This window comes from Zootoca vivipara, chromosome 9 (assembly GCF_965207765.1).
Source record: "Zootoca vivipara chromosome 9, rZooViv2.hap1.1, whole genome shotgun sequence".
Taxonomy (NCBI): domain Eukaryota; kingdom Metazoa; phylum Chordata; class Lepidosauria; order Squamata; family Lacertidae; genus Zootoca; species Zootoca vivipara.
The window spans coordinates 7867647-7886833 of NC_142592.1; the positions used below are offsets into that span (position 1 = coordinate 7867647).

A 19187-nucleotide genomic window follows, 5' to 3' on the forward strand; every position below is an offset into this window, starting at 1 on the left:
CAGTATAAGTTAGGTGCACTACTGAAATCAACATGACTTTGGTGCCATTGATATAAATGGCATAACGTGCAACTAATTTAGGCTGCAATCCCAACATCACTTACCTGGGAGTATCTGAAGAAGTGTGCATGCACACGAAAGCTCATACCAAAATAAAAACTTAGTTGGTCTTTAAGGTGCTACTGAAGGAATTTTTTTCTATTTTACCTGGGAGTAACCCTGTTGAATTTAATGGGATTTACTCCAGAGTAGATGTGATTTGGATTGCAGCCTTAGTGCAGATCTAGCCCACAAATTGCCTGAGATTTGGAATGGGTTTGTAGAGCTGTTTGCAGGCTAACACCTGGAGACCAACAAAACTGATGACATATCATGCCGTGGAACATTTTTAAATACTTTTTTGTTCTTTTTACTTTCCTTTTTTCTCCTTACTTTTTTGTTACTGGTGTTTATTTATAATCGGAGGGAGCAATGTGTCTGGTTGAGAGCAGAGGATATTGGGGAACTGCATCTCTAAAAGAATTTGTGAAAAAATCAAACCAACTATTATATTCACAGCCCTAAATTGTTAATTGTTTGTCATTCTAGTTAAATCTTAAATTATCCCTGAAATTTATATCTGACAAATTCAGTGTCAAGGACAGGTTTTGTGCTCCACTCCATCCTCTGGTTTAGTGTTACACAATCCCTTACCACTTTGCTCCAGTAGAGTTGCCAACGCATTTGCAGCAGCTTGAAACAATTCTTTTGAAGAATTATGCATCAACATGGATAGCATCATTTGTCTGTGGGCTGGGAATCTAATGCAAACAGGAAAGGATATGATAACAATCAAACATTGTTATAGCAAAAAGAGATACCAATAAATGTTATTATTCTGGTTACAGGTAGGTAGCCGTGTTGGTCTGGATCGAAGTAAAATAAAAAAATTCCTTCAGTAGCACCTTAAAGACCAACTAAGTTTTTATTTTGGTATGAGCTTTCGTGTGCATGCACACTTCTTCAGATACAGTGAAATGGAAGTTTCCAGGCACTTATGTAGAGAAGGGGTGGGGAGGGGTGGGGATGGGGAGGGGGGATCACTCAGAAGGGTGGTGGAAATGGGTGATTGACTGACTGATAGCTGTTGATGACCGCAAACGACTGCAAATGGTTTTGCATGAAAAAGCAAGGGTCTTCAGCCATCTCAACCCTTGCTTTTTCATGCAAAACCATTTGCAGTCGTTTGCGGTCATCAACAGCTATCAGTCAGTCAATCACCCATTTCCACCACCCTTCTGAGTGATCCCCCCTCCCCATCCCCACCCCTCCCCACCCCTTCTCTACATAAGTGCCTGGAAACTTCCATTTCACTGTATCTGAAGAAGTGTGCATGCACACGAAAGCTCATACCAAAATAAAAACTTAGTTGGTCTTTAAGGTGCTACTGAAGGAATTTTTTTATGTTATTATTCTGTTCTAGCATCAAGTTGTCACTATGCATCTTGGGCCAAAGTGCCATTCCAAAGCAGTCAGGAACTAAAAGCAACATAAGGGTAATTTTTATTTTTGATTTAACAAAGTCAGATTTTCATCTACGTAACTTGTCAGTGTTATCACCAGTTCTACCCCTGCTCCAAAGGTTAACAATGAACAAACTGTGCCAGAAAAAATAGAAACCGTAAGGTTTAAGTTGTTGTTGTTGTTGTTGTTGTTAATTCAATTTATATACTGTCCTTCATCATAAGATCTCAGGGTAGTTCACAGAATAAAAAATAAAAACAAGTAAATAAGTAAACCAAAACAGCAAAACAATACCGCCCCTTCCCACAGACACATTAAAAAGACTGTGAAATATTAGCCAAAGGCCTGGTTAAAGAGGAATGTTTTTGCCTGGCACCTAAAAATATTTAATGAAGGCACCAAACAAACCTCCCTGGTGAGAACATTCCAAACAGGGAGTTCTACACACAAACCCTAGTCCAAGGATTTCCCTTATGTTCTTTCGTGTTTTACCACTACGGTAATACTGGCCACGGCTGGTTCTGGGAGGCTGTCGTCTTCCTGCACGGCCGGGGGAAGGGCTACCTCTGGCCGCACTGGACCTTATAGGTGAGGTGGGCCTCACCCACAAGATCAACCGGGGGCAGGGGCATGACAGCTGCACCCAGTCCGGCCCTGGTGTATTTAAGGGAGTGGCTAGGTGCAGGCTGTCCTCTTTGCCATGCAAGACAGATATGTGGGAAGCAACAATACCAGTGTCACTAGAAGGCAGTCTCCTTCTCCCAATTTACTCTTAAGACAAATGATATTGAAGAGGAAAAAAACAGATCTTGGGCTGTAAATCTAGTGGTTCACATTTCCATGCATTCAATTTAGGCTACTAACTTTTTGTCTCCATCTCCAATCTTCTCATGAAGATTACGTTGGTACATAAGCAGATTGTTCAAAGCCCAACATGCAGCCTCCTAGTGAAGGAAGGAACAAGAAAAGAAACTATTTGGTCAATAAATTCAATCAAACCTTTCCAAACTATTCCAAGAAGAATCATCAATATAATTCATGGCCACAGCATGTACTTCAATCTAAAGTGCTAAAACAATTTCTCCATAGTGGCTGCTGTAACTGAGACGGAAGGGAGATTACTGTACTGTTGTTAATAAACGATGTGAACTTAATCTGTAATGTAAAAAATTTTCCAAGTTAGTTTTGATGTCGTGTGAATCACAGCATACAATGCTTCACATGAACAGAGAAGTTAAATAAAATATGGCTTGTGGCTAAATTAGAAGGAATGACATCATATATTAGAATAAGACAAGCAGATACAATGGATATAATGGCCTTTTGTATTATCCTGGTTTAGTCTGGGAAGTACAAATCGTATCTGCTTGCTTAAAAATCTGGACCAAACAAGACTGTCAAGAAGCAATAGGTGAGGGATCAAGGAAGTCGTAGCATTTAAGCTCCTCCATCCCAAGCCCAAGACTTCAAGCCCTTGGACCCTGCTTTCTGGACCACAGTAAAGCCAAGTCCAACTATGCTAACTATTGTCCCCGAGCTTCAGTTCCTCACCAGTAAGATGATAACAGAGAAATGAGAACAGAGAAATAAGAAATGAAACAGAGAAACGGTGAAAAAAATCAACCACTTCTGAGAACAAAACACACTGAAGATTGTAAGGTATAATTTGAAAATTAAGAATGCAATACATTAAAAGAATGCAATACATTACTGGCAGCAAATAAATGCTTAAGAAAAAAATTCTACCCAATTTGATTGTTGTTTCTTATGGTTGCAATTTATATAAAGAACATCATTTAGGACTCTTCTCAAGTTTCCCAATTCTTTACCTGCAGTTTCTTACCTGCACATCTATATTCTTCTGATGCAATTTTAATGCTTTATAACAGGCTTCCAGCCAACACAATTCTTTTTCTTCCTCCTCCTCTTCCAAGTCTCTGCTTAAAAATATTGTTTCCGCTTGAGGAAAAAGTTTATTCGCATTTTGAATATATGAATATTCCCTTGTTTTTACACTCTAGAACAGACTACCGAAGGTGAAACACAAGGATCAAGATTGCTTATTAGGAAAACTGAAAGCACAATGACATATTTACAGCAGAAGCCTTTTAACAGAAGTTTCAGCAAGCTACCAATTGACTCAAGAATTTAAGACAACAACTGAATTCTGTTAAAGCTGAAACCCAATCACTGGTATCAATGGGCATTTTGATACAGAATGGTGTTAATTAAAACTTTGGACTGTGTGCTCCATGCACATAGCCAGGATTTGGGGTGGGGGCAGGCTCCATGTTAGGAGGGGCAGACTTCATGTTAGAGTGGGAGCAGAACCTCAGTTAGTTAAGTGTTTTTATTGATTTACTTGATCTAGGTGAGGCAGCTGCCCACCCCCGCTACACCCATGGTGTGTTCCTATTGTCTACAATTTGCTTTTATTTCAGCCAGAATAAGATGCTTTGAAATTAAAAGCAAGCTTATGACTGCTAAGACTGTGTGTTAGGACTGTCTTCCATTCCAAGTATTTAGCTGCTTGACTGTCTTGGTCTTAACTGATTAAAACTATTACACTCAAACAAAGATATTTTGAGGTTATTTCCTCATATTTTAAAAAAGAAAACTTTTCTAAGAATTCTGGAGATATACCATTTACTAAGCCTTCTCAGGTTTTCTGCTACAGGTCTTAAGCTACATGTGTTGCTTTAGGCCAGAATGGGAATGGTTGCCCTCTTGCCAGGGTAAGCAGAAGACGGCCATTCTCCTCCCCCTTTTTAAAAGTCCCAAACACAGTGTGGCTTCTCTGTGTCTCACCAGCAAGAAAGCACACACAGAGTGGTAGAAAAATAAATACAAGAACAGAAACTCTATGGCACATGATGGGTGTACATAGAAATGTTGTAAGATGCAAAGGTTGAGGAAAATTTCAGGGAGAAAGGAAAGCCCCTGTGCTGTTGACAGACTTGCATAAGAAGTCAGGTGGCCTGGTAACCTGATTGGAGATGAGGAAGCTATCAGGAGTCTGAATAGAGAAGAAGGGAAACAAAGAACTGGAATATCTGTTATGAGGTGCCAAAGCAACATTGCCCAAAGCATCCTCCTCATGGTCAATACCTGCTCCATCCATAACTTGTGGGATAATTACATGGATTACAGCTGTCATGTTGGAAGTCTCCATTAGCTTCAAACATGGGGACCTCAACAATATTTTGTGAGGAACAGGGTCAGGAGCCCCTCCATCCTTTAGGAAGAACACGGATGATTCAACAGGAGGGAGGCTGCTTTCAGCAGCAAGCAAGAACCTTATGCTGATCAGCTCTAACAAGAAGTAATGAATGCGCTGCTAAGGGGATACAAAGAAAGCAGCCATCGGTTCAGAAAAGTGGAAAACACAATAGTGATCTGGGGCAGGGGGGTTCCAGCAAAGTGTTTATAAAGTCCTTTAGGAGTCTCTCCCAATCTGCTACTGTACAAATATTTTGGATTCCAACTATTTGCTTGGCCAAATGTCAGGGATTATGGGAGTTTTAGTCCAACAAAATCTAAAGGGCAGCATATTGGGGAAGACTGGTCTAGCTTTTTCCTTACTGAAGGTGGCTATTGTTCATACAATTTTGCAGTCACATATGACAAAACTATTCTATCAGCAAGTTGTAGGAGCATTGAGAAACATAATTTCTTTAACTTATATAGCTACTTACTGAGAAGAGCCAAGCAACTGAGGCCTGCAGCCTGCAGCTTTGCACTAGCAGGGTATTTTCCGACAGCTGTTACAATGAATTGATGTACATGATTCAATACCAGGATATTGAAAAAGTTTTCTGTATACAAGAGATGAAAAAAAGCTGAGTCGCATGCAAACACTGGATGCATGCATTTTACGCACATACTGTGCAGCAATGGCCATCATATGAAGAAGAAAATAGATATTCATAAAAAGTAAATTCAATTTTTCAATCAATGACCCCCAAATTCCCCTCTCGAAAAAACTGTGAGTTGTTTTTATCTCTACATGGTTGCAAAAGTGGGGGTACACGAACTGGGGTGATTGTGGCTGCTGTGGGGAAACTTTGTTGCTTTAGGGAAGGTCAAATAGATGGAAGCTCTGTCCAATCCCTTGCCTGCTTTCTGTTCCTTCTGAGGAATCACAACTATTCAAAGGCGTTTAAGATTGGTTTTGCAATTGTGGCTCTGTAGCCCTCCAGATGTGGCTGGACTATATTTCTGAACACCCTGACCATTGATCATGTTGGCTGGGACTAACAGGAGCCACAGGTTCCATATCCCTGATTTAAAAAGGAAACAGTCCCAAGGAGTCAAATTCAAATCTTGAAACCAAAAGCTATGTTTCTACCGGGAAAATCCCTCCCAAGCAGTACCAATCTGACACATTAAATAATGTGGCGTTTTGTTTTGTTTTTCTGGTGAGGCAGCAAATCTAAACACACAACTTTTCACACAAAAGGGGATTCTTCCTTCGATTATGGCAGCTACACCCAGATGAGAAAAGGCCTGAACAAATGAGACTTTTTTAAATTATGTAAGTGCCCAAGAGCCAAAGAACTCCTTGGATCTTTAGCAAGTGCTTCTGTGCATTGACTGGGGTTTCACAGCTTTATTTTTCAACTGCAGCTTCTCTTGCTTCCCCTGAGCTTCAGGAAATATTGTCAGGCAGCATAACTTGCTCTCATAGAAAGAAGGGCTTCAGAAGCTCCTCTATATTCATGGAGCTCTTTATGCACTATTTTTACTACTAATTTTCTCTCCAGTGTACTCTAGAAATATCCCCCATGTTAAATAAAGGGGATCATGTTCTCACCCAATGCAAGTTTGTGCAACAAGCAGCAGCTCACTTCCTGAATTGGTTCATTGTCGGAGAAATCTTTCATCATTTCAACGATGACATTGTAACACCTCACATTTCCAGACATGAGAATTTCTGCATTGCTAGCTGAACACAACAGAAGGAATAAACTTACTTGAGATGATAATAATAATAATAATAATAATAATAATAATAATAATAATGAAGATTTATGCACAAGTGTTCTTTTAAAATTGACTGACGGAAATATTAATTCATTGTAAGACTGAAGTGTGCACAACAGAATCACCTTGTGTATTTCTACTGCTAGTCCAAGCATGGTTTTTTTCTGCATTCTGAACAGAACATTCCCATTATCTTAGGCAAACACACGTAGTTTCAATGTACTGTTATAATGTTCAAAACAAAATTCTGAGAAACCTTTATTTTCAAATGTTTTCCACTTTAGCTTTGGCATGCCAGCTGTAGGTTGAGCAGAAAGAGTGCCAGCAGCCACCATTTCAAAGGCTGACACCCACCCAAAAAAGAATCTCAGTGTGTTGTGTTGAACCTTCCAGTTGTGCTTAGCTCCGTTTCATGCACAGCTTTGCTATACTTCCAAATTTCCACTCCATATCTCCAGGCCAGGAGAAGCTTTGCCTGCTTAATCTCTACATTAGGAACATAGGTAAAAGGTAAAGGTAAAGGACCCCAGGACGGTTAAGTCCAGTCGTTAATTATGGGATGTGATGCTCATCTCCACTTTCAGGCTGACGGAACCAGCATTTGTCCGCAGACAACTTTCCAGGTCATATGGCGAGCATGATTAAACCTATTAAGTATTATGCCCATGGGTGTTATGGTGCAGGAAACATGGCTAGGAGGCTGTGGAGAACCTTGCCACTGCTACAAGCAGCAGTTAACCTTTTAAAATTATTTTTAAGAAAGTGAAAATATGAATGAGAAGAAACCGCCTATAAACCTCATGCAAAGCAAGTCAAGTCACTCCCAATAAGTTTTATGAAAGTTTTATGAAATTTGCACACAGTCAATCCCTACTCACTCCTGTTTTCATGGAGTAAAAATGGTTTAACAAAGGGGATGTGAATTTCAGTACAGCTCTTATACTGAGGAACTGAGCCAAAACAAAGGTAGCACCCACCTTTCAGTTCAGAAATAATTTTCAGACATCAAATACAGATCAGAGCACACCCATGATCTCTCTTTGAAAACTGCCCTTTGTTTGCAAGTCCAGACAGGAACTGCTGATTAATTCTTAAGGGCACACCCTCACCGCATGCACACTCTAAATATTAAAAACTACAATACTTACGTGGTCCTGCCAATGAATGTAAAGACAACAGGGCAAGGAGTACTAGGTTTTCTTTTTTGGGGAATTTTTTGAGCACATTCAGTATGATCATGTGATCTCTGTCCTCAACAAATTCAATCAGCTGCTCCTCTGGAACTGAAATTTAAAAACAAAGACATAAGGACATAAGCTCTTTGATACATGTATCCATTTTCATTCACTGAAGGCAAACTAAGGATATGCCTGGGACAACACAAGAGCAGTCTGCCAACACCAGACCAGACCACTATCCGTGCTTTCTTCTTCATACCAAAGCAAACCTGAGTGTTCTAAAGTATAAAGAGTAAATGAGAGAATGAATTCTGATTCAGGTGAGTTAACAATAGGGAAGAAAAGTTAAGAGTGAAGCTAGGGAGACATGAACCTATTTTTAAAAAAGGCTCCCAAGCCACTTCACCCACTTCTTCTCTGTTGCAGCTTGGATCCATCCTTGGATCCATCCTGATCCTCCACATCTGAACTGGTAAAGATATCTCCTCTTTTATGAACAGAAGATAGCGACTTGTGATTTCTCTGTTCAGCTGTGTCATTTCAGTCTTCTAATGTTGCACAGCTAACATGAGCAGACCACTTGTGTAAGCACGTATTTTTATTTGATTACTTACCCACTCTTTATCCTAAGGTGGGGAGTGTGTGAGCTGGTTGTTGCTAACTCCTTCACTGGTTCTCTGTTTTAGCAAAAAAGACTTCAACATCTCCTCCACCTAAGCATAGCTGTCAAGTTCACCCCTTTTTTTTAAGGGAAATTCCCTTATGCTGAATAGGCTTCCTCGCGAGAAAAGGGAAAACTTGACAGCTATGCACCTAAGAGATGTGCCAACTCCAGACAGGAGGGCAGTCTGCACATCTCCTCTTTGACTGGAAGTCAAAGGTGTTTTTTGGGGGGGGGGTTGGATCAGCAGGGAGAGAATTATTTCCCCTTGTTTAGAATGTATGCTGGTTGTCTGCACAATAGGAATTTTGTACAGGATTGAGAGGAAAAGGAATAGGAAGTGTGACACATTTCCATTTCCTGTCTGATCCAAAATATAGTTTTCATGACTGCTTGATTCTTCCTGTACACACCAAACTCCACTGTATTCCAACTCCCCTCCCTAGGAAATTATTTCTAGCTATTGCCTTGATACTAACAACAGTTGTTGGGTATGAGCTCTGGTGAACAAAAACAAGACCATTAACTACAAATGTGTTTTATTTTATTTACTTTCCATATAGCAGCATGCAGGAGGATTTTGAACACAGGAAACTGCCATCTACTGAGTCAGACCACTGGTCCATCTAGCCCAGTATTGTCCGTGCTGATTAGAAGCAGTTTTCCAGGGTTTCAGACCAGTCTCTCCCAGACCTACCTGAAGATTCTGGATATTGTACCTGGGGCCTTGTGTGTGTTAAGCACACACTCTACCGCTAAGTTGCAGTCCTTACCGATGAACCAACTTAATACAGTTTTCTTTTTATTATCATCTTCCAAACAAAACACAAGTCAGACACAAAGGTATTTACTGTTGTATAATTAAAGGATAGTAGATAGACATCTCCAAAGAAAATTAGATTTTAAAAATAAAAGTCTACCAGGAAGTTCTGAAATTCCTACTGTACGTGGCAAATTGTAGAAAGAATAATGTGTAACACCTTTTTGGCATCAAACAAGTTTGTCGACTTTGATCTGCTTATAGAAAATGATTTTTTAAAAAAACAAAACAAAACACTGTACCATTTTCAGAAGAGGATTTCTAAGGTTAAAATAGATTTTTCGGCATGAACTGGTCAGTTTTTTGTGCTATTAACTAAATGTTAAATTCACAAAAACTGTGAGTGGATGCTTAACAGGCCAAGCTCTGGCACAAGATCTAAGAGATGTCCGTGATCCAGATACAGCATTTGTGTATTGACCGTATGCCATTACCACTCCTGCTGCTGTGTCACAGAAGATTTGCAGCTGGCCACAGCAGTCACAAAACTTCCCAGAAACAAGCAAAGGAGCACTAAGGGCAACTGCATAGCACCTCTTTTATGCCTTGGGTTTTCCAGTGCTTGGCAGGTCAAGGAATGTATTGAAAGGAATGAAGGGTGGGATCTGCTTTGACACCAATCAGTAGACAGACAGGTTAATTAAAGACTATAAAGGTACCAATTCAACATCAAGTGATCTGGGATATGTGTCCTTATTTACTGGACAGTCTGTAGTTCCCTGCCCCAGTGATGATGCAGATATCCACACACTCCTGCAGCTGTCAATCTTAGGAATAGGTGGTTTCTTTAATCAATATCACCTAGGCTAATCAATTCTTCTCTCCTGGAACATGCAGCAGCAGCTGCAGCAGCAGCTTACAATTGCAGGTTATCATTGCTACCCACCCAGAACTACTGTTGTCACTTTATTTTCCAAAATAGTGCTTGGAAAATGAGTAATTTAAATGATTCAGTTGAGAATTTAACCAATTTTTTTTTCTTCTGGAACACCTTATTTCACAAACATATTTCCTGTTTCATCAGGCAACACCAAGAACATCAAGAGCAAAAATACCTGTTCTCACGATTTACCTTTTTCAAGAAGCACGTGCAAAGCTTTACATCCATATTTCTGAATCTCCTCATTATCAGAAAATGTGTCCATGGCATCAAATACCAGTAAAAATACGTCTGTTCCTTCCTCCAAGAGAAGAAGTGTTATTGCATCTACAAATAGGGGAGGGAAGTTGCAGGTTTACCAAAATATTTCTTTTTTTCTGCAGTCACAAACCACTTTAAAATACATTATCTCAGAACTGGATTGTCAAAAATAAGCCACAAAGATTCAGTGGGACTTACTCCCCGGTATGCATGTAGATTGCACGCCTAAATTACACAACAATCTGATGCATGTTTATGTAGAATAGAAGTACAACCCACTGCATTTGATGGGACTTCCTACTAAGAATGGGCAAATTTGTCAGATTCTTCTTAAATTCAGTCCTCCACATTTCTACATCAGTTTGTTATTAAAAACAAAAACTCACCAGCATAATTTATCACCATTTTTGTGTGCAATTTTGCCTTTGTACATATTTTTGTAAAGGAATTTCCCCTATTACAATGCATTTTGTATGTTATTTTCACTAACATATGCAATTATACACACACTTTAACCTAATATACACTTTTGTACACAATGCTTGGCATTGGAAAATTCTGAGAAGTGTGAATTATTTTACAGGGCTGTATATGGATTACAAAAATTCACCTTTACATGCAAACTGAATTGAATTTCTTTCCCACCCCTACTTACTACCAAATAAATATTGTACTAGAACAACATTAATCCTTGATCCTACTGTCAATCCATTACCAATATCATAAAAAATGGCAATGTTCTCAAAAGTAAAAGTGTTAGCAGCCATTTTACACATATTCTGCATCTATATAATTTGATAATGGGCAATGCAGGATTCATGTGTTAAAGGTAAAGGTAAAGGTACCCCTGACCTTTAGGTCCAGTTGCGGACGACTCTGGGGTTGCGGCGTTCATCTCGCTTTACTGACCGAGGGAGCCGGGGTACAGCTTCTGGGTCATGTGGCCAGCATGACTAAGCCGCTTCTGGCAAACCAGAGTAGTGCGTGGAGACAGTGTTTACCTTCCTGCCAGAGCGGTACCTATTTATCTACTTGCACTCTGATGTGCTTTCAAACTGCTAGGTTGGCAGGAGCAGGACCAAGCAACAGAAGCTCACCCTGTCACGGGGATTAGAACCTCCGACCTTCTGATTGGCAAGCCCTAGGCTCTGTGGTTTAGACCACAGTGCCAACCACTCACTTTGTTGCTGGTGTGCAAAAGCTTGTGTCCCTCAGAAAAGCAACAGGTAACATGCTTGCTTTGAAGTACCTAGGACCAGAATCATGATGCAAAATAATTTAAATCCTTTTACTAGGAAGGGTGACACCTTCGTCTCATGCCGAAATGTGATTTAACAATCTATCTCTCCCACCCTCTTAAGAGCATAAAGTGGGTGGCTGATTACCTCCTTGCTTCCACAGATAAATGTTGGAGAATGATGGGTGGGTTTTGTGCCATTTTCAATTATGCTTCTGGCTCTATGTTTGAACAGCTTTGGCCACACTACAACAGTTGCCTGCTCAATCCAGGAATAGGATACTGATGGCACACATACAGTCATACCTCGGTTTAAGTACGCTTCGGTTTCAGTACTTTCAGTTTAAGTACTCCGCGGACCCGGAAGTGTTTTATTTCCAGGTTCTGCCGCACGTGCATGCGTAGAAGCGATCTACGCACTTCGCGCATGCGCAGAAGCGCTCTATCAGCGCTTCGCGCACACACACTATCACCATTCAGATTCAGTACTTTTTGGGGTGTGAATGGCACCCCGGAACCAATTAAGTACTTAACCCGAGGTACCACTGTAAATGTTAAATTTTTTTCATCTAAAATACTGTCTTATTTATTTTACAGTACAGTACACTGATTATTGCCTTCATTTTATGGATCAATGGTCTCATTAGACAGTAAAATTTGTGTTAAATTGCTGTTTTAGGGGGTGTTTTTCATCATCTGGAACAGATTAATCCACTTTCCATTACTTTCAATGGGAAAGTTCGCTTCAGGTTAAGTACAGACTACCGGAACCAATTAAGTACTTACCCTGAGGTACCACTGTACACACTTTTTTTATCCTGGGATAGGAAGTACTAAGCATTAACTAATGCAATATAGATTGAACAGCCACCAGGTAAGGTAAAGGTAACAGGTTAAGGTAAATGCAAGACTGGCAGCATTCTGTACAATATTCTAACCCTAAGTAATTGTAACATTTGGAAAAGGCGGTACCTGAAGCGAGAAGCATATTTAATGCTTTGAGGCCAACTGTTGAAAGGTGTACGTTCACATTGTGGTTTTTAAGCATCTTAAGAATGAGCCTGAAGTGAAAACAGAAAAAATGAACTTGATACCAGAACAAAACACTCAAATTACGGTAAGTTTCAAGAAAGCTAGTACTTTCCTTCCACATCAGAGTTAATAAAAATCACAACATGACATACATAGTTGCTCTAGTTGAGTGCAACAACGAATAACTACCAATTGAGATGGACATATGCTTCAAAAGACACAACTAGCTAATGGAATCTGAATGAATATCACAACATGGATGAATATCCAGATGTATATCCATGCACCTCTGAACACAAATCTCACTATCTATATCAGGTGGCTGTAATCAAATATCTGCCTGTATACTGAGCATTCAGACCTCTAGGGACCCTCTCACATCACCTAAATAATCAAAGAGAGCCAAATTGATTAGAGCAGGGCAGCCCAACTTTTCAGACCAAATGGGATCCAAAAGTACTTTGACAGAGACCCACAGGCTGCACACTGCCTTGTTGTGCAGAGGTGGGGGGGAGCAAAGCCAAAATTTGACACACTGACACACACACTCATGCTGCCTTTCCAAAGCTGGATAAGTGAGGAGCCAGGCTTTGGGAAGGAGATGCAAGGCTCTCAGGGGTCCTAGAACCCTCCCACTTCCTTCCCAAAGCTGAGAAAGCATGAACTAGGCTTGGGGAAGGAGGATAGAGGACTCTAGGACCCTGTCAGAGCCCTCACACCTCCTTGCCAAAGTCCAGCACTTCACACAAGGGGCATCAAATGTTGCCAAGAGCTTCTAAAAAAGGGCTTGAGGACTGCATGTTGAACTGCCCTGAGTTAGAGAGTTAGATTGGGGAGACTAAAGTTCAAATACCCACTCAGCCATTAATTTCAAAAGCCCTAGGCCAGTCACTATTGAATCAGCCTAACCTACCTCAAAGCGTTCCAAGAATGAAAGGGGGATAGAACTGCCCTAAGGTCCTTGGTGGGGTGGGGTGGGGGTATAAATGGGATCCAAGTGTAATAAAATAAATAAGGATCTCCTGGATTATCAGAGGAAGATGTTATGCATTCTCCCCACTTCTCCACATACACACAGACGTGCATACACTTGAACCAAAATGAGTTCTTGCTGAAGGGACTGGCATTGTTGCTGGGGCTATAGCAAGGCTCAAAGGCAAACAACGACAAAATGACCTTGACCACTATCACTTTGCATAAAAATGCATGGAGGTGCTCATATAGCAAAATATTCATAAGATATTTATGGTACACTGGTGAAATGCAATGCAGCTGAAAGTTTCAACATGATACATACATGGTTCTGCAATGAGTTATAATCACTGTTGAACTTCTGCCAATAAGACAGAGCATCCTCAGAGTTCCGGCTGCTTTTTGCACTAAGAGTGATTTAGCTGTTGTTGAAGAGGTTTGAGACATTTAGAAAGGAAGATTCAGCTAATACACCAATTAAGCATGATACTTGTTAAGCTGCCACGGTGCCTTGTCAATATTTATTATGCTGCACAGGGTACTCCAAGGCACAACTGTCTCCTGTGCAACCGCCTTGTATCATTAAACTCGGCACTGACTCCAAGGAAAGATTCAAATCAGCTTAAAACCTTGTCACATACCAGGGTAATAGTTCCCCAAAGGGTCTGTTTCCCCTATTTTAAGACGTAGTCATAAAGGAATTAGCTTAGCATTCAGTGCATGTAAATAAGCTTCAAAGTAAAGATATGCAGAAATGAAGGGATAGGGCAAATTTCCTCCAAACTTTTAGAGTGGCTCCACAGGCTATGGAATACGTCATCTTAGGCAGCAGTGCTGTGCACCTTCAACTCATCCCACATTCAATTGTGTACAGCAATAAAAAATAAGACAGTATAGTCAGATATGGAGTTCTTTCATGTACTTTTATAGTAGTGAAAGAAGCAGCACTGTCAGTCTCAAAAGAGAAAAAATGGATTGCTCTCAGAATATAATCCAGGGAGGGCAGGCAGTGCTTAATCTCTAACAAGAAAGACAGCTCAGATCTATGTGACATCCTTTCTGTCTGCCCTGGGGATAATTAATTTTAAGAGTATGACAACAGCAACCTATTCTTAGTGATGAAAGTTACTCTGCATATGCTCAGTGGAACTGAAACAAAAATATTTTTAGCAGGCAGCAAGGCAACTGCCTGGTGTCCATTTATACGTGGCTTTGCTGTCAATCTTAAAGGTAAAGGTAAAGGGACACCTGACCATTAGGTCCAGTCATGACTGACTCTGGGGCTGTGGTGCTCATCTCGCATTATCGGCCGAGGGAGCTGGCGTATAGCTTCCGGGTCATGTGGCCAGCATGACAAAGCTGCTTCTGGCGAACCAGAGCAGCACATGGAAACGCCGTTTACCTTCCCACTTGAAGTGGTGCCTATTTATCTACTTGCACTTTGATATGCTTTAGAACTGCTAGGTTGGCAGGAGCTGGGACAGAGCAACGGGAGCTCACCCCGTCGCAGGGATTCGAACCGCCGACCTTCTGATTGGCAAGCCCTAGGCTCTGTGGTTTAACCCACAGTGCCACCTGCGTCCCTGCTATCAATCTTATTCTTCCCTTAATGTGTCAGGTGGGTTTCCCACTTTCCTTAATGTGGCACATCTGCATTAAATTATATATTGTATTGTCATTCCTCAAGATCAACAGATTTTCAGAAAATTTTATCTTCCCAGTTGCACATGCTGTGTTCAAGTACTGCAATTTAACTTAAATGCTAATGCCACATGTGCAGCTTAGAGCTGTATATTATTTAGAGTCAAAGGTGAGCATTGAGATAGCCAAGTTTGCTAACAATACTAAATCATGCAGGGTGGTTAAAACAAAGAGAGATTGTGAAGGGTTCCAAAAGGATATCTCCAAACTGGGTTTATGGACAGTAAAATGGCAAATGCAATTCAATGTGATGGGACACTGGGTCAAAAAAATAACAATTGTAATTTCAGACAAACACTCATGAGGTCTGAACTAGTGAAACCTTAGAGTTGTAGTGGATAGCTCCATGAAGGTGTTGAGCCATGTGTGGCAGCTGTGAAGAACACAAGTGTCATGGTAGGAATCATTACGAAAGGAACTGAAAATAAAAACATCAGTATCATAAAGCCATCATACAAATCTATGGTGTAAACACATTTTGAATACTGTGCACGGTTTTCATCGCCCCACCTCAAAAAGGGTATTGTAGAGCTGGAAAAAGTTTGGGAAAAGGAAACCAAAATGATCAAGAGAATGGAGCAACTCCCTTACAAGGAAAGGTTACAACATCTGGGGCTTTTTAGTTTAGAGAAAAGATGAGTAAAGGGAGAGTTGTATGAAATGATGCATGGTGTGGAGAAAATGGATTGAGAAAAGTTTTCCTCCCTCACATTAACACTTAAACTCAGGGCTATCCAGGGAAACTGAGTGTTGGAAGAATCAGATTTCACTCCCAAAAATAGTAGTGTTTGATTTTTTTTAAGGATTAGGAAGGATTAGGAAAATTCGTGGAGGATAAGTCTATCAGTGGCTACCAGCCGCAATGGGCAGAGCTAGTGTGCATCTGAATAGCATTTGCTGGAAACAGCAGGAGGGGACAGGAGCTAACCTGCTACAGTTTGGCAGGTCTATCAATTGATGGATTTTCTTTTCGATTTCTGGAGAAGTATACATTTATGTGACCTTACAAAACATTTTTGGCTGGATCCAAAAGTGTCCTCCTGCCAATGAAAGGGCTTGAGCCCAGAAGAGGCCCCTGTGAACAGAAGGGGGGATTTTTGCCAAACCCCCCTCATCACCAAGTATAATTTCACTTTCTGCTATGGTTATCCACCTACCTGAGGCAGATTGTTTAAGAGTACGGGCAGAAGGTAGAATCGAGATGCTGCAGCACCCCATTTAATAGGCAGAACTCCACACATGTAACTCCAACTCTGTGTTTATCAAGGGACAAACATCATGAAAAACGTCAGGAAATATGAGCTGTGTAAACCTATGAACTAATACAGTAAGAAGCAGCTACCAATATGAAAGTGGGGTAAAAAAATGCAGAATTTTTTTAGGATCAACAGGAAAACATAATGCAGAAACCTCTCTCCCAGTGTTCACAACCTCAAAAGCTGTTTAAAGAGAGAAGTGAAATGTTTTCACTTCCCCTACTTCCTGAAAGCTCTGTGACAAAACAGATGTTGAAATATTCAGAAAGTAACTTTTTTTCCTCCTTGAAAATGGTTACTATTTACTACAACATTAGTCATCAGACCCAAGGGACAAGGTAGGCTGTCTGGGCAGATTTAGCTTAGTTCTACAACAGAAACATCCAAGAGTCCTGTGGCATCTTAAAGACTACCGGTAACTCATTCCTTAAGGCAAAAGCTTTCACGAAAAATTCATCAGTTACAGAAGTTTCTGTTCTCTAAAAAGGGACAGATATTTTTCTGAAAGTTTTAATCATCTTATAGCACTGCTGTTGTGTGTACATTTTAAAGATTTCCTTCAGCATATCCAGGTCATACCGTACGTTTGATACTAATATACAAATATACACAATAGACAAAATAAGCTTTAATATCACATTTCCGTGATTTTTTACTCAGCTCATAGGAAAGAGAGATGGACTTATTACCACCCTAAAAACTCGTTAAAAGCTAGAGACACTTAGGTAAAACTAAGAATGTAATGAGAAAAAGCCCATCTTCTCCAAACCTTTCACCACAGCCCCTTCTGTGCTATAGAAGTTGTTGCCTAAATGAGCTCTACTCAACCTCACACAATTGTAATCAATTTCCTCTGCAAGGAACTTTATAACACTACCACTACTACTACTACTACTAACTTATTTTAATGTATTTTTAATCTTTGTTGGAAGCCGCCCAGAGTGGCTGGGGAAACTCAGTCAGATAGATGGGGTACAAATAATAAATTACCTGTATTATTATTATTATTATTATTATTATTATTATTATTATTCCCTGCCCATTTCTTTGAAGCTTATGCACAGATCCTAGAAGCAGTACAATGGCTTGTTGGAAGGAAAATGATGTAAACTGGAAGGGAAATAATCTGAACAGTGGTGCCATCTAGGCAGGACCCCTTTTGTTATGATGTCACAGTCTTGTGTAGCAGTAGTTTTGGGTGACTGATTATAACAGAGGAGAGAGAGAGCCAAACAATTTCAGATTTTATTAAGTGGGTCCTGAATCAGGTAAATTTAGGCTCCCTCGGGCCTGAAGAGCACCACAGTCACCTTTGACTGGAATTAACCATGCAGGGGTCCTTTACCTTCTTTACCTTTTTAGTCTGGCTGGTGTGGTTAAGAGCAGAATCTGATTGGCTGAAGGTCCAGTCAGGTGGGAGTTATATGTCACAGGGAAGTCAACTGTCAGTTAAGGAAAAGACGTTGAGAAGGTGGAAGAGAAAGGAGTTGATGAGGAAGGAGTGACCAATTCCCTTTTGGGATTATAGGGACAGAACTGCCCAAACTGTATAGAAATTTATTTATGTATGCTACTACAACGACAAGAATATTACTTGCCCAGATATGGAAAGATGAAGTCCCAGCAAAGGAAGAATGGATACAAAAACTTATGGAATATGCAAAAATGGCGAAACTTACCAGAAGAATAATAAATCAAGATAACCTGCTTTTTATAAAGGAATGGAAATGGTTTCTTGAATATTTACAAATAAATTGTAAACAGATAAGAACATTGGCAGGATTATTGTAATAACCTGCAGTTTTATAAGAGTATATATTTAAAGTAGATGAACAAATGAGTAAATTAAGTTAATTTGGATATGCAGAAAATATAAAAATAAATTTAAGGAACTGCAGAAAGAGGGAGAAGGAAGTCAAGTTTTGAAATGTTAAAATCATTATAAAATTATTGAAATGTATAAAATTGAAAATCATAAATAATAAAAAAGGAAGGAGTGAGCAAAGGACCAGAGAGAAAAGCTGAGGAGAATGGCTAAGGCCTGGATATTAATACTTCAGTGTGTTGTTAATACCCTGTTTCTCATATTTTAAGACATACCCATAAAATAAGCCATAGCAGGATTTTTAAGCATTCAAGGAATATAAGCCATACCCCGAAAATAAGACATAGTGATAGGCACAGCAGCAATACCGGCCATGGCAGGAGGAGGAGGAGGAAAAATATAAGACATCCCCTGAAAATAAGCCATAGTGTGTTTTTTTGCAGAAAAAATAAATATAAGACATGTCTTATAATATGAGAAACACGGTACTTGTCTGGTAAAGACTGAAAAGGACCTGGTGATTGAGTTGGGCTGAGAAGCTCTCCTGAGATTGCACAAGTGGCCTAACCTGTCCAAGAAGCCAGTACAAGCAGAGGAGGAAATTTGGGAGGCAGACTGTGTCCAGCAGCTGGACTGGGTTGCTGGAGTAATTGGCTAGGGTGGAAGTTTAGGGAATTTGGCCTGAGGTACAAGCCACTAAAAGGCTGGTGTCAGCAACGTGGTCTCGAGGCTACAGCAACTCTTGTCAAGCACCTTTAAGACCTTAATGTAAATAATGCTGCTTCCTTATGTACATAGTTTCCACTCAATAAAACAAATAATCTTAGTTAAGTGTCCTTTGTCTAGTTCTGGCATCCACTTCACACCTAAGCTTAATA

The 19187-nt window shown here is 40.2% G+C and overlaps 1 protein-coding gene across 5 annotated transcripts in view; it reads right to left on the bottom strand.

Annotated features, from left to right (window-relative positions):
* Positions 1-19187, bottom strand: part of LRRK2 (leucine rich repeat kinase 2) — an 80869-nt gene that overhangs the window by 53148 nt on the left and 8534 nt on the right. For 2 of the 5 annotated variants that reach the window (XM_035126473.3, XM_088676688.1), the window contains exons 4-11: positions 12496-12584; positions 10218-10352; positions 7635-7769; positions 6317-6448; positions 5199-5318; positions 3347-3462; positions 2368-2447; positions 694-800 (exon numbers count right to left, since the gene is read on the bottom strand). In XM_035126473.3, the coding sequence (XP_034982364.3) occupies positions 694-800; positions 2368-2447; positions 3347-3462; positions 5199-5318; positions 6317-6448; positions 7635-7769; positions 10218-10352; positions 12496-12584 (914 nt within the window). Of the gene's footprint in view, positions 1-693; positions 801-2367; positions 2448-3346; positions 3463-5198; positions 5319-6316; positions 6449-7634; positions 7770-10217; positions 10353-12495; positions 12585-13852; positions 14103-15550; positions 16482-19187 lie in introns of those variants that run through there. The other 3 variants (XM_088676690.1, XM_088676691.1, XM_088676689.1) reach the window with 3 other exon arrangements.